The 15,966-nt window shown below is 45.4% G+C and overlaps 1 protein-coding gene across 1 annotated transcript in view; it reads left to right on the top strand.

Moving 5' to 3' along the window:
- Positions 1-572: 572 nt before the first annotated feature.
- ANKH (ANKH inorganic pyrophosphate transport regulator) overlaps positions 573-15,966 on the top strand; it is a 103,851-nt gene continuing 88,457 nt past the window's right edge. The window contains exon 1 of the mRNA XM_059483081.1: positions 573-1,127. Coding sequence (XP_059339064.1) covers positions 1,032-1,127 — 96 coding nt within the window. The 5' untranslated portion in view covers positions 573-1,031. The remainder of the gene's footprint in view (positions 1,128-15,966) is intronic.

The raw sequence follows: 15,966 nt of genomic DNA on the forward strand, positions 1-15,966 counted from the left end.
ACGCCGTGTTCAGGACTCCCACCCTTCCTGCAGCTGCACGAGTGCCGCTGCCCGAGGCCCGAAGCCCACGGCCCTGGAACGCCTTCCCGCGCCCCGGCTGCGCGATGAGGGCGGCGGCCGTGCGGATGGGGAAGCCCAGGGCGCCCACCGGGACCCGGTGTGGTGAGGGAGCGCGGACAGGTGCCGAGCCCGGCCCGGCCCCGCCACGGCGGCGGGCCGGGGGCGCAGCGCGGCCGCTCCGCCGTCGGGAGGAGCCGCTCGGTGCCGCTCTTTCCCCCGCCGCCGTCTGCGAGCGTGTGTCAAACCCACGTGCTCCGCCAGCCCGCGCAGCCCGGAGCGGCGCCCCGCGGCCGGGCCCCGCCGCCGGCCCCGCACGGCCCCGCACCGCCGCCGGTCCCGCAGGGCCCCGCACGGGCACCGCCGGCTGCCGCGCCGCACCGCGGCCTGCGCCGTCCCCGCAGCGGCGGCGGGCAGGAGGAGGAGGAGGAGGAGAAGGAGGGCGGTGTTTTCCTGCGCGGCGCCGCGGCCGTCGCCCCGCCGCCGGCGAGCGTCAGGCGGGGGGCGGGGGGGGGCCCGGCCCTTCCCCTGGCCCCCGCGCCCCGAGGATGGCAGCGCTGCCCGCACGAGTGGCTGGCGGCGGTGTCCCTCCTCTTTTTTTTTCCGGCAGCGGCGGCGGCGGCGGCAGCGGCGGCGGATCATTGTTGTGTGGGAGGAGGGCGGCGGGGATGGACTTGATCTCTCGGGTCTCCTGCTAAGGCGGCAGCACAGCGCGCCCCGCCGCCCAGCCAGCGCCGCGCCGGGCAGGGAGGGACCGGACCGGCCCCCCGCCCGCTCCCCGGCTCTTTATTTTTAGGGGGCTCTGCTGCTCCTCTCCCTCTCCCTTTTCTCCCCCCCACCCCCTCTCCGCCCGCACACACGCACAGGGACACGCACGCACCCTCCCCGGTGCCCTTTCATCCTTCCCCCCGCCGTCCTCCCGCGCCGGCTCCTGCCGCGGCAGATGCGCCGCGGGTCACCGCGCAGCTGGGACTATGGTGAAATTTCCAGCGCTCACTAACTACTGGCCCCTGATCCGGTTCCTGGTCCCTCTCGGTATCACCAACATCGCCATCGACTTCGGGGAGCAGGTAAGGCAGCGCCTCTCCGGGGAGCGACCCTCTCCCACCCGCCCGCCCTCCCGCAGCGCCGGGCTGGCGCTATCGGTGCCTCCGCCGGGAAGGCAAGGGACGGAGAGCCGAGCCGAGCCGTGCCGAGCCGAGCCGTCCTGCCCCAGCTCATCGCTCCGGGCGGGGACTGCGGCCCCTGTGCCGGCGTGCCTGCCCCGGCGGCCGCCCGAGCCCACGGGCTGCCCCCACCCCCAGGAGATGCCCGGGTAATGATGGCAGGGTTTGGATTGTTTTGAGGAATTTTTCCCCCTCTCATTTCAGGATTATATAATCTGAAATTACATAATGCGCTGGCCGGGGGCTGGCAGGGCTTTATCCCCGCGCTGACACGGGCGCTCAGGTGCAGCAGCCCCTAGCGCAGTGCAGCGCGGCTGGAGCGGAGCGGAGCGGGGCGGGCGGCCCGGCTGCCGCCGCCCGCTGCCGGAGCGGAGCCGCGGCCCCCCCGCCCCGCCGCGCTGCCGCTGCCGCAGCGGTTCGGCCCCGCCGCCCGGAGCCCCCGCCGCGGCAGGGCGGGAGGAGCGCGGCAGCCCCCGGGAGCCGCTCCGCACCCTGCGGGCAGGGGAACCTCCGGCTGCACCCCTGCCGGTGCTCTGGGCGCCTCGGCACTGCTGCAGTTCTCCAGCGGTGCTGGTGACCTAAGGCTGTCCCCTGGCACGGGCGCCGAGTAGATAGCCCGGTGTATCCGAGCCCGCTGTCAGCCTGTCTCACTGACATGCCGCCACCCCATTTCGTCCTCCCAATCACCGCTTGCTGCGTTTGCACCGAGAACATGTTCAAGGCTCGATGTACCCACTCCCCTGCCCAAGCTAATGCTCGTTTGCCCCTGCACTGGGGTGTGGGGGGAATCTCTGGTCTCACGTTTTGATATTTATGACAATCCAGGCCCTGTTTTGTGTTAGGCTGCACTATATGGGACCTGTCATTACATTTTTAATAGGATGGCATACACTACTACTTACTTGCAAGTGTTAAGCTAGGCAGCCACCCTAAGTATTGCACCCCAAATAGCTTTATCCTTGTCCTAAGTCACTCAGTTTGGCTAAGAAGAGCAGACACTTGCTCCTGTGCTTCTTGAGCAAAGATATCAAAAAATTAGTTGGTACTTTCAAGCATTTGTAAAGAAGAAAGTGAAAGGAAAAATACTACAGTGGGAAAAAATAGCTAACATTAATCATATGTTTGTCATGGCTGTGTGAATTGCATTTTGAGTCCTAGTCCTTTAAATAAACCGTAATACTGAAAAATACAATTCCATCCTTGTCTAACAACTATGTGCTTTCCTACTAAGTAGGTCTTCTTTAAGCATACTGGGGGGGGGGGGGGAGAGGGAAGGCAAATCTAAATATAGAAATGACAAAGGAAAAGGAGATTTAAATGCTAATAACTATGCCATGTTAATAACATATAGTAGAAGTTAAATTGAAAGCCGTGCACTCAGGAAACTGAGTATGACAGGTGCATTCATACAGTTTGCTTCGTACAAGGTCAGCTTAATTCAAGGTAAATGTCAGCCTATAAAAAAAACATCCCCATGGCTTCAGTGTGCTCTGAACCAGGATTTCAAAATTTGCAGGTTATTTTATAAGTGAGGGTCCTTCTGTCTGGCTGGGTACCAGTGACACAGGAGGGATGTGAATCTGTGAATGATACATGTAAACACTTTAACAACTTTGACAGTGTTAGGGACAGAAATATCTTAGAAAATGTGTTTTGTTTGATAGCAAAGTCATAGGATTGGGTTTTCAGGAGAGTTGGGTTTATCCCTCATCTCAGATGGCTGCCTGGGGAGATATTTAATTGAATAGTGAGAAATCCAGCCTTCTATTACTCTTGCGTATTTCAGGACCAGAAACTGGAAAGATAGTTTTTTACCAGCCTTACCTACATGGAAATCAGGAAACTGAAGCAGGGACAAAGCTACTCCATGTCTGAAGGGTTCCTCATACAGAAAAAAGGACAGTGATTTTATTTTCCTCTATGTAATACATGAAGTTGCTTTTTGCACTTGTACGATGTTACTGTTGGACTTGAGAGACTGAAAGTACATTGCTGAGCCAGTCACATTTCTGCTTTACATTTTCAAAACATGCGAAAATGTTAATGTGAGGGATGAATGGAAGCAACATAGAAGAATGGGTATGCCAACAGACAGCTCTGCAAAGGCTGCAGTACCCCCTCCTTTGAACGTATACTGCAGATAACACAGATTTCTAAGAATGATAAGGGAAGGAAAATTTGTATGAAGGAATATTACTTGCTCTGGGCAATATTGTAAAAGAGACAGGAGAACTGCAGGTCAGAAGTAAGAGATGACTGTAAAAAAATTAGAGAGAAAATGGATCTTGTCTGACCAGGGAAGAAGAGATGTGTAAGAAATGCTGTAGGTCATAAACCCTTTTGATGTATGGTATTCATACCTCACTCCCTCAAGCAAGGAGAGTGTTTGGAAGTAGAGCATTCAAAGCAGAGCCTTCTTAGCAAAACCTCATACTATTAGACACCTCAGACTGAAAAGTGAGAAACAAAGATAACTTTTTTTTTATTATTACCTTGAGAGGCTTTTCTGGGTGTTGAGTAGTTGAAGTCAATAGCAAACATCACTACAAATTTACCAGATCCCTGCTATGCAATTGCATCTAGGTTTCTTGCTAGGTTAAGGGAAATTTGCAGTAAGGCTAAAGATTGTTTGCAGAACATGGGTTAAGGCTGTCACCATTGCCCCAAATAAGATGCTTGGCATGGCAAGACTGTTTGGTTTACAGGAAGTAAAAAATGCTGGCACAGGGCTTAAGAACTAATAAGCTCAGCTCCTGAAGTCACTTTCAGAACTGCTGCAGCCAGTGAAGAGCCTCCTGTTGACCCTGGACTCTAATCCAACAATGCCTTAGGACAAGACCATATTACAGAGTTACTCCAATCTAGTGAGCTGACCTCATTTCTTCACCTCATAAATTCTCTCAGACAAATACCTGATATTTTTTCCTTTACTTAAAAAAGTAATCCTGATGCAGGCCCAGGTAAATTACCAGAATATTAGAGAGATAAACCATTTCTAATTTACTTTCTTGATTTCCTTCTGCAACTCATTTCCAGCTTATTGACAGTGCTACATGGCTTTTATGAAATTAAGTACTACATACCTTTCTTCTTAAAAGTACAGCATTCAGGAAAATAGTCCCAAGTATTTTGGCTAAATGTTCCTTCTCCACTCAAATCTGTCTCTGTGTGTCAGTAATGTGTGTGTTCATGTGAACACCTCTATATATTTTTTTCTCTCCAGCTGCCCTCACAAATGTACAAATATATATATATTTCACACACAATGTACAAACATATATATATATATATACACACACAAATATACTCAACACAGCATTTCCATCCCAAGAGTTTAACACCACCAGAAGAGAGATAGTCACTTATATTCTGCCATTGAGAGGAGCTTTCAATTCTCAACATCTTACCCTGAGATTCACAATAATTACTGTTGTATTTAGAGCTCAGTCATTGGAAAACGAAGTTTGCATTAAAAGTTCTGGCTCCCTTGAAAAATGTTGATGTACTTTCTTAGAAATAAATAAATAAATGCCTCCTGTGTGATGGAGAGCAACACAACCTCAAGCAACTCAACCAGCAGCGTTGCTACTCCGTGGGCTCAAAAATCCATCACCACCCACATCAGTTTTCCTTTTAACACAATTCCAGAGCTGCTGACATATATTCTGGTGGCCTGACTTGTAACATAAATGTGCATTTGCATCAGCATTTTTACAAAGGGAGCAAGCTGAGGTGGGCGTGAATTCGCTAATTTTGTCAGAAGCACGGACTCAGCCCTAGGCAGTGCCAAATACAGTTTGCAGGTGTGGCTGGGAGCTCTCCCTGATGCTCATGGGGTGGCAAAGCCCAGGCAGAGAGCAGTGGTTTGATCTCAAGGTCTGCAGTAGTTCTGTAATTATCAATGGGAAGGAACACTAGTATGGTTTTTTTGTTTGGGTTTTTTTTAACTTTGTAGCTATGATGTAGCCAGCCCACGGATCATTAGTTTGTGTCACTATCAGTAGCTGTTGGCCGGGCAGTTTAGCGTGCCAACATAATTTATGTATGCCTCCGTGGTGTTCAGTGGCCTTTGGAAACTAAAACTGAGCAAGCACAGCCCTGCTGCCTCTTTCTCCAGAGGGCACTCAGGTGGATGGTCTCTGCAGAGAACTTGCCATGCATTGCCCATGTTGTAATGTTTGAGATCCAACAGATAAGCCATAAAGGAAATGCTAAGTGTTTGGGATTCCAAATTATTTTATAGTAATTGCTGTTTTTTCTTATGTTTGGATTCTTTTGGGCTGTTTTTGTTGTTGTTTTTTGGTTTGGTTTTTTTTTTTTACATAAAAAGAAAGTTGCCAGAAAAGGAGAGCAAGTCATGAATAATGTATCAAAAAGAATTAGTGAGCTTATTGTCTGCCCATGCCATTTGCAAACTTGGTAGGGGGTTAAACATTTTGATTAATGCCTTATGAAGCTTGGTTTTGGGGTAAGCATTATTGTCTGGACGTTCAAAACAAGTAATGGGAGAGTTCACATTCCCAGCTGTTCACCAGGGCTTTGTGCCAAGTTGTGTAACCTTTCCATGGCACAGTTTCCCTGCCTTTGAAGTGTGCCTAGACACCTACCTGCATGTAGATGTAATGAAAATTCATGTGTCAGAAGCACTCTGAGATGAAAGGTGCTGTATGAGTGCAAAGTACCCCTGTTATTGATGTTGTAAGAGGTCAGGGACTTGTTTCAATTGTGTAGGACTTTAGTACCAATATAAACAAGAAAGCTAACAGCGTCCTGTAATTGGTGTACAACGTGGCTGTATGTTATTACCACAACCACATTACTAATAGGGTAGGCTGACAGAAATGTCCTATTTATTTTAAATGAATGTGAACTACACAGCTTTTTAAATTACATTTAGATTAAATTATGTTGAAGAAGGAAACATATACAGAGTATACTATCGACAGAGTTTTTTTGTTGTTATTATTTTCCATGGCATTATTTTGAAGTAGTTTCTCTTGCAGAATTCACAAGCCAAATGGTCAGGGAATGACCACTGAAGTATATCTAACTTTTGTGTTTTGAGTGAGTAGATCCAAGTGAGACTGTCTGTGAAGGATTAAAAACCAAACCATATACACCTGAAGTAATAACTTTAAGATCTATACCTCAGTACTGTCTCCAGAGACTTTTTTGTAAGCAGTTCAGCTTTACTTCCCTATGCATGCCAGCCTGAGCCTTCCAGCCCTGGCTCCTAAATGGTCATCTGCCAGGCTCTGGGGATTTTCACACCCGTGCTACATGGGCTCTAGACCACGTGGCCGGCTCTTGAGACTGCCCAAGAGATTAATTAGGCTGCTATGTCAGTGTTAGTGCGGCGGGCGCTGCACACCGGGCATTGCACTCACCGCTCACGCAGAGCGTTTGCTGGCATTTCACAGCAAGCGCTGCATGCTGAGATCTGGGAAGAAGTCAGAGATCTCATAAAACATTTGCAGATAAAAGCCAAATCTCCACAGAGCGCTAATGTTCTTAAAGGTGACAAAGACTTACTCCTGGCAGCTAAACCAATATCTATTTGCATTTTATAGCACGCAAGGTACAAAATAAACAGGTTATGAAGAGCACTGGGGCTATCACCACTGGAGATTTCACATGGTACTAGAAATTATGGGAATGAACCTGCACCACTAATGAGGTGTCCGTTCCCTGCGGTGCTCCATGTTGCCATACTGTAAAATACATAATCTTGAGCTAGGACCTATTTTGCTTAATTTGCCAGTACCTTCCCCTTTTTTATCCTGCTCTCTCCTTCCTTCACAACACCATCCAGTTCCCTGCCTCCCACCTCCCGTGGCTGTGTCAGCTCTAAGGACTTCTCTGGACTTTCTTATGCTTCACTGTTAAGAGCAGGCAAGTTTTGTACTTGATGGTAACCTTAAGCATGTCTGAAGACATTTGCTATCTATAGAGCTGTAGAGAGAGCTTATTTCCAGGGCAGGTTGGAAGGGGAGGTGAGGGGGAAAGTGGAGGACAGCAACTCCATGCAGCACCAACCAGCCACTTTTTAATGAAGTAATTTAATTAATCTCAAAACTGTAAGTTCAGATGATATTTGCCCGCCAGGCTGCTGGAAAATAAAACTTTGAGGTCTGGGGGTTGATAATTATTCTCCCCACCAAGAAGTCTAGCTCATGCAGTGGGAGACAAGGAACATTTACAACTTTGCCAAGCAGTCCCAGTTCCCAGTCTCTAGGCTGGAGGGCCCTCACTGGAGATACTCCAGTCATATTATCATTTGATAGCCACTGAAAAAGGTGCATGGGGTAACCAAATACTTCTCATGCTTATTTCAGAGATAGGGAAATTGGCTTCTCCTCCCTATGCCAGTGAAAATCTAGAAGACTATGCTAGAAATCTAGCATCAGGAATTGAAATCAGGAGTTGAAAATAACCCAAGTCTAATTTTAAAACCTGGGTTCAAAACTGAAAATTTGAAAGGGGTTTGAACCACTGTATTCTACATCGTGTTGAGATATCCCTGAAGTAAAACTTTTGGATGTGAAGTGGACTGACCATTTGCTTTGTTTGGGGGCTTTTATTGTTTGTTTCTTTTTACTGCCTTTTTTCAAAGCCAAGAAAGCTGATTTCTCTTCACATTTGCTTTGGTTTGAACTGATTTCTTTTTAATCATTGCTCATTTTGCTGCTGCCTGAAGAAGTTGGTTGTATACAAAAGCTTATATGACATGGCCAATCTTATGACAAAAGATAAAGTGTCTTTTTATATTCAAAGAAGGCATACACTCAAAGCTCTAGCTCTAAAAGTGCAGATTCTATCTGTTCCTATCTTGATCTTAGACAAGACATATCTCCTTATGTGAGTTTCATCAGTTCTAAAATTGTGATGTGTTTCACAAGGCACTTACAAAGTATATTCCTTCATATTTGTAAAACATGGATGTAAGTTGTTGTATAAATAGAAAATTTAAATATATCTGCCAGCTCATGCAGAAAACTCCATGCATAAAACTGAGCAATTTCAAACAGATTTTGCTTTGCAGCTACTTTGAGAAATCTGTGATGTTTTTAAATAACCGATATTACTGCTGAGCTCAATTCCAGTTTAAATGACATATCAGAACATGTTTTTCTTTTAAAAATATGGGTAATTTGTAAATATCTTATATTTTAGCAAGCTAATTTAATCAGCCATTGCTACCTCATGCTCTTTGTACTTGGATTTTTGGGTGAGGGAAGCAGGAGTGTTAATATGCAATTAGATCATCAGATTGCACTTCTTTCTGCCTGCTTGATTTTCTACTGATATGATGTTGCTGTAGCTATGGCTTGAGACACCACCACTGTCTTTTCAGATTACGATTAGATAGAGAATTAAAAAAGAACCACCATAAGAGATGTAAATGGCCTGTGCACTTTGGTGTCTGAAACATCAAAGCTCTGCAGTTTTCCCGTGTTCTGCCTCCTTTATGGCATCACCTCTCTTTCAGCTTTTCCACAGGATGTCACTACCTTGCTATAGAGTTTTTCTACGTGTGCACTTTTCCTTGATGAGTTCCCTCCCAGTGTAATGCAGAATAAAAGAGCCTGCGTGAAACATTAACTAAGAATAATTCCAGGTGTAAATATGCATTTTGTTCCAAAGAAGGCTGAAGTAGAGCATTGTTACTTGCAATAGCACAGTTGATTTCCACAGCCTTTGCAAGAACATTCTAAAAAAAGGACAAAGGAAAAATACTGGAGAGAAGGGAGGCGTTCGTTGAAAAATAAGTGCCACAAGGGTGTGAAATCTCAAGTGCCATTTAAATTATTTTCTCAAAGATGATGCAAAAAATTCAATGCTCCTGTTTTGGCTGGAGTGTTACTTATGGAGAAAGGGTGGTCACTATTGCCCAACACATCCAGTTTGCTTTACTGATGGAGTGGTTCATCAAGAGTTCAGCCTTTAGTGTGGGAAGTGAATAAACTGCAAGACACTACTTATTATCAGATGTTTTGCTTCACATAGTATTTCTGCATTGTTAAGGCAGATTTTTTCAACCCTTTTCAATTTTTACAGCCCAGAAAATTTTCAGTGGAGTGCAGAGAAAATTCACAAGCATAGGAGCTGGAGAGCATACATGGTTTTATATTTCTTCATTACCTGTTTCCAACTCTTTTTAAACATTCCCTAAGGTACCGGGTTCTGTAGGCTGAAAGCTCACTGAACCAAAGCATGTGCCAGTCTGTTTGCTGACAAATACATTTGAAAGGCTTTTGGCTGGGAGATGGTCTGTCTTCTGGCCTTCATACCTGTGTTTTGCACTTAAATTAGTGAATGAAGTCAGATGCAGGGGTGCACCTGAACTTTAATGTGCTGGCATGATTATTGCCTGTGCTGGCTGAAGAATGCAGTGGTGCCTGTCAGCCATGACTGATTTTTTTCCTTCATCAAGTCAGATGTGCAGCTCGTGTAGTTATAAGGGATGCAACCACATCACCCAATGTTCTTCCTTGTTTTTTTAAAGATGATGTTCGACATCTACTTTCCTCAAAATGCAGGGTTTATGTCTAGATTTTATTGGGCTCTTTTTCCTGTTCACTCCCTACTCACCCCTCCTTCCTTCTGCTGCATACCAGTGACCAATATCTTATTTTTGTGACCTCTGTGTTAGTATACAGTCACTGCTGTTCCTGTAGCTATGGATAGTTAAGGTGAGGTAGCCTCTGATCCACCTCAGGCATCTTCACTCCTCAAGACAAAGGCTTTCCTTGCCACAACATACCAACGTGCTCCTAGAATTTGGCAGCCTTTGATCTCAAATCTGCTGTCCTGCAGATGGAAGACAGATACTTGAGCAAGCCCATCATTGCCATTTCCTCTGTCAGCATCTTACCAATTAAAAAACCTTTAGGCCATTTGAAAAGAAAATTAATTGTTAGCAGCATCTTGGAGTGGGAAGACACTTCACATTTTTGGTTCTGTTGAGAGGGGAAAAAATGTCAGTTACACAAGAGGAAAGATTATAGAAGTGAAGAATTTATAGCTTGGACGGAAAAGGGGGTTTGATAACCATCTGCAGTTGTATGAACTGTGGTGTGGTCATGAAGGAGAGGAAAGGGGAAACGAGGTTAGCTAGGTCACTGCTGTGGAGAAGAATGTGGACAAGAGTGGTGAGAAAGACTGGGGTGAAAAGATTTCCAGATTATTTTCCAATTAAAAAAGCAGAAGATTTTCCTTCTCACACTTTACTTCCTTCTAAACACTTTACTTCCTTCTAAACACTTTACTTCCTTCTAAAATGTGGCACAAAGAGTGCTGACCTTCAGACAGAATTTGGTGGTGGTGGTGGTTGTGTTTTACATAGGCTCAAATTCAGTGGGTTACCAAAAAAAAAAAAGAGTGTTGTGATCACTGTAAAGCGATCACATGATGGATCAAACCCAAAAACCCAAAGACCACATTTTCAGAGCTTGAGAACCACATCCTCCTCAAAGGCATTCAGTACACTCTAGAAGGGCACTGTAATTATGGGCTCTTACTAAGGTGCAAAAAAACCTGTAAAAACCCTGCAACTCAGAGGTGAGAAATTTATTAATAATCGGTGGTCATGATACAGTTTTCTCACAGAACCCTGTTTTTCACATGCTGCCTCCCAGATTCAGCATACAGAGAGCACTTGCTGGGAGGAGAACCAGAGCTACCTAGCTAGTAGAAGTATTGACTGTGAACCCTTGTCTTGTTCCTTTTAGAAGCATTCACTGAAGGCAGCATGCCCTTTGCTACCCAAGTGGAGGGGAAAAAAATCCAAACAAAATGAGCTTACCAAAATGCAGGAGCCTTTCCAGTATGAGAGAAGTAGAGTGTGGAAATGTCCTCAGTGTGGAAGTAAGGGAGATCTTAACACTGCTTTTTGGCTGGAGGCTTGCTGAGTTTTCTAAGGCATAAGCTGTTGTGGGACAGGTCTTGGCAAGCCCAGGGGAAGTTTCAGTCCTGTGGTCCCATATGGTGTATGCCCACAGCCCTGTACCTTTTCTTGACCTTCCTCACTTACCCTTTCTTACTGCCTTTCCAGTGCAGTTCTTTGGGTCCTTTGCTTGGCTGTCCCATGGGTGCTGCAGTGTATCAGTCACACAGACATCTCTGTGGCTTTGTTGCCAGACTGGAGCTGCAGTTCAGCACCTCTTCCTGGCTGCTACCAGGGAGCCCATCCATTACCCTGCAACTGGCTTGGGTAATTTATTCTGTCAGTCCATTCCCCTTCCTCCTCCACTGTGACATTTTGGAGATGACTTTGAACATAAGAATCGTCCGCAGCCCACTCAGCCCAAGAGGCCAGCTAAGAAGATGAGTTCAAACCAGCCACCAACTCTCCCCAACAGAAGTGAATGCCAGGTGGATGTACTTGACATCTCTGGTCATTTTTCTCTGCACTTAGTAGCACATAACAACTGGTAATGTGGGCCTCCAAATTTAGTGTGACAGCACTGTCAGTTTCCCCTGTAGTTATGGTGGGTCATAACGATTTTGGAATCTTAAGCATTCACTTTAAAAGAGGAGGAAAATCCAAACCACAAACATTTTTCAGCACATCAAAACACCAAAGGCAGTCATCCACTGAAAGCTTTTTTTTTTGACACAGGTAAACACATTTTTCACATGCTTCTTTAAGACACACGTGCATATGTATGTGGTGTATTGTGAGCAGGAGACTGCCTTTATAGGAGAATTATACACGGAGGGGTGCTAAAGGACTGTCTTGATTACTACTGACTTATATGCAAGACTAAATAAATGGTCAAGGAAATAAGGAGATGGGCTGTAACCGCTCATGTACCTGTTTTGTTGCTTATAGCCTGAGCCATCTCTGGTTACATGTTGCATGTGCAACTGCTGTTTTGTTTTTGAATCCATGGTTTTGTACATGGATTTTATCTTTTCAAAATGTGATCTTGAGAGCCGTCCTGATCGCTGCACCACTGTTCTTTATATACTAGTGGGCAGTCATTTTGCTTCAGACTGTTTTATTTCAAGGCATGAAAGCATGACGACCTCTCAGCATTCAGAGTCTTGTTCTTATATGAGCTTTCTGAGATGCAGTCAACGGTCTGCTGGTTAGGACATGCTCCAGCATTGTAACACTCTTGGGGAGAGCTTTCGTCAGCAGTGCCTTCTGGATCTAATATATTAGTGTGGGCTTTTTCTGTTAATACTGTGCAGAGGCCAGTGTTTCTTTCCTAAAGTAAATTCACAATAAATCACAGCAGGTATCTTGCTTGACATTTTCTTATTCCAGGCTTGACCTGTTGGTCAGCTTTGAGCCGCTGTCCAGAAAAGGCTGGTGTCGTTGTGGGCTAGCTTTTACAAATCACAGCATGCAGTTCTTGTCAGCTGCAAGCTCCTACCACGTTGTGGGTGGTTGCATCACTGAGGAGAAAATAGCTAACGAAGGCACAATCATTGCCTCGGGACTTTGCCAAGGAAACCTCATGTGAAGTTACATATTTGTGACTTTGAGCTCCAAGGGTTTGGTCATGCTTGCGGTAATCTGCAGATGTGGGGTCTGCTGTATTCTGTGTGCATCCAGAGATTTGAAAGGGGAAATGAGTGGTAAGAAAGAGGGGTTTAGATCAAGCTGTCTGAAAGGAAAAGGCCTGGCATCCTTGGCTTTAGAAATACCACCACATCCCAGAAGTCTTGGGTCATGAAAGCTTTTCACTGCACTAGAAGGTCTGAAATGCTCCAGTCAAAGTGACTGCAGGGCCATAATTTCATCACTAATATCTTGCTGAATAACAAACTAGAAACTTTTTCCTCTGTCATTCTGCTGAAAGTGTAAAGTAGACAAAGGAGGCATGCCAGTGCAAGTTTAGCTTAATGAGAAAGCCGTCAGGTTCTTGTTGAGACCAGCATTGAGAAGAATGTTAAATCAATACATGTCCAGCTGGTGATAAAGGATAACCTGCGCTTAACTGTAGAAATAAATAGAGGAAAAAAATTACTTGCTAAAATATGACCTTTTTTCAAGAACAGAGAATAGTAGCAGTACATGAAAGCATTAGATATGAATACATAGATATTAATACAGTCTCTTGAGAACTCTGAGTGTGGAGTGCTATGACAAGAAATAAGCAAATTGGCTGGACAGGGAACTGATTCTGTCTGCAGCCAGAAGAACAAAAAATACTTGAGTTTGTTGTTTTGGGTTTTTTCACTCTTAACACACCTATAGCATTAGGGAACCTTAAGCACTGTTCTGCTTTTCTGTTGACACAGCATAGGGTGAGGGATGCACAGCAAGGCTGGAACAATTACAAGAAAGGATTAGTAGCTTATTTGCAAGAGGTTAGTATTGCAACTTTTGGGAGTTGGTTTCAAAGGCAACTGCAAGCATGAGTGTCTCTTGTTTGCTTTCCTTGAAGAATAGTGCCTCTATAGTCTCTTGACATTTAGAATCAAATACCTCTATGCTTTCCTTCTTTCTGTTTTGTCCAGATAAGATTCTATAACCTCAAATCTTCTGTGTACATCCCTTTGTTTTGCAATTCCTTTGTGAAAGAAAGAAAACAACCATTGAGAAAGAGAGAAACAGGATATAAAAATAGGGAGCTGCCCTCAATTCAATTCTTTTTTTGTCTTCCACTGAATCCCTGTGTGGCAGTGCAGTGATGCAGCACCATAACCAACAGTCTGGCATCTGCAGCCTGCCAGGCTGAACCCTGAAGGATCAAGCATCATCAATCTCATCTTTTACTGTCTGTTTTTGGCTCTTTGATTGTACATATATATATAAGACAGGGGAGTTTTTGCTTTCAGCCCTTGGCTGGAGCCTCCTGTGCACTGCTCTGTTTGGCAGCCCTGGACAGCTCCTGTCCCTTCACCTTGTCATCCTGCCTCCTATTTACTGCCTTTTTAAAAAATCCACAGTAGTCTGTAAGTTTCAAATACCTGTTCCTCTTCTGTCTCCTCTGCTTTTCCTTTTCTGTGGCTGTCCACAGGCTGGCTCCAAGAGACATGCCATTGCTGTTTGCAGACAAGCATCCCACAGTAAGTACAGCAGCAAGGTGCCCACTGCCTGCCCCCAACAGATTCCTTCCTTGCAAGAGGCCTGATTCAGCAAAAGAAATGCTTAATTAGAAATCTTCTTTGTGTTTCTGGCCTTTAAATGTAGGCCTCACTTCAGCTGGTGTGCAGGTATTTATGTCATATGAGACAGCCAGACTTCAAATGAGGAATGTGACCTTTGTGAAGCTGCAAGACTTTTATCTAGCAGAGGGTCCGTGCTTGCCGCTTGTTCCTTCAGACATGCAGTTGTGGTGCCAGGCAGCACATTCCCCAGCTGTGAGCGTTCCTCCTTTCACACCCCACCGTGCCAGAGCCAGGTCCAGGTCGGTCTGGTTCAGATACTTTTTCTCCAGGACTGGCATGGCACAGTGCTGTCACACAGCAGTCACATGGCTGTGACTCCTTCACCACTTGACCCGTGCCTCCCTCTCGTCCTCACCCAGGTGGCCTGCTTTGAATTCCTGCTCAGCATGATGCCATGTAGGAGAAGCAGTGAAATTTTTGTCCCTGCATGCTGATGTCTGATGACACATGGTAAATGCCTGGTGTCCTCATTGGTGGCTTTTTTCAAAGAACCTAGAAACCAAGGTCAGAGTGATTATTCTCACTAAGTCTTAAAGCCAATTTCTGGATCACAGACAAGAATAACATTGCCTGCATTCTCCACATGCCTGTTCATCCTGCTGTTAGGTCTCATGGCTGTGGTTAGGTCTCATTGCTCCTGAAAGCAGGAATGTTTTCTTACCTGCATGGCCAGAGATAAAGCTGTTGGAGTGCTGAGACAATCTAATCTCAACAAAGCCCCTTTTGGATCAGAGAGCACTTCTTTTCTTTGGTGTATTCTTTCAAAGAGAATCCTTTGAGGAAACCTGGGAGAAGCATGCCAAGCTCAGTCAGTTGTACATGGGCATGGATATAAGGTGCAGAGAGATCCAGGTGTTGTGAAGGTGGTCTCTGTAGAGAGAAACGTCCCCATTGGGAACCTGTGCATCCCTTGAGGGACTTTGATGTTCATGACCATTTTTAACATTATAAATATTTTTTAAATGCTATATATAATTTGTCTTCAGACATTTTCAGGTCATAGCTAAACTACTAGGCTTGTTCCAAATTAGGGATGGATGGCATGAATAGCGCAGTGTGAGTCAGACCCATCACATGTTCCAAATTAAACTTGTGCTGAGCCAACATTGTTCTTAAGACTCTTTCTGAAAATGTCTCTACCTTACAGATATTGCTGATAGTGTTTCTACAGAGGTTGATAAGGAAGAAAAATATAAAGCAGAAGCATGGAGGAAAACTGTATGATGGAAGGACTCAAAACATGCAACTAGGAGAAAGTATTCTGAATAAAAAAGTTAGTGGAATTACAGCTTCAGCAGCATATAGGTTTTGGCTTGCCTAGCACTCTTAAAAGTTCAAATTGCAAACCTCTAGTGTTGATGAAGCAGAGTTGTCTCCTAATGACTACAGATTGATGTTTTCCTACCTAGGCATTGCAAGCTGCCTGAAGTATAACCACAAAGGTCTCCTGTTTTCTGGGGGGCAGGGGGGAAGAGGAGTTATGAGGGTAACATAAAGATCACAAGATAGAAGGTCTTGGAGGATTTATCTGATGACCTGTCCCCCAGTAGAGGTAATGCATGCTCTAAGTCAGATTTCACCTGGGATACTTTGCACAGTTATGGCCATACTTAAG

Source organism: Ammospiza nelsoni, chromosome 1 (genome assembly GCF_027579445.1).
Source record: "Ammospiza nelsoni isolate bAmmNel1 chromosome 1, bAmmNel1.pri, whole genome shotgun sequence".
NCBI classification, from domain to species: Eukaryota; Metazoa; Chordata; class Aves; order Passeriformes; family Passerellidae; genus Ammospiza; species Ammospiza nelsoni.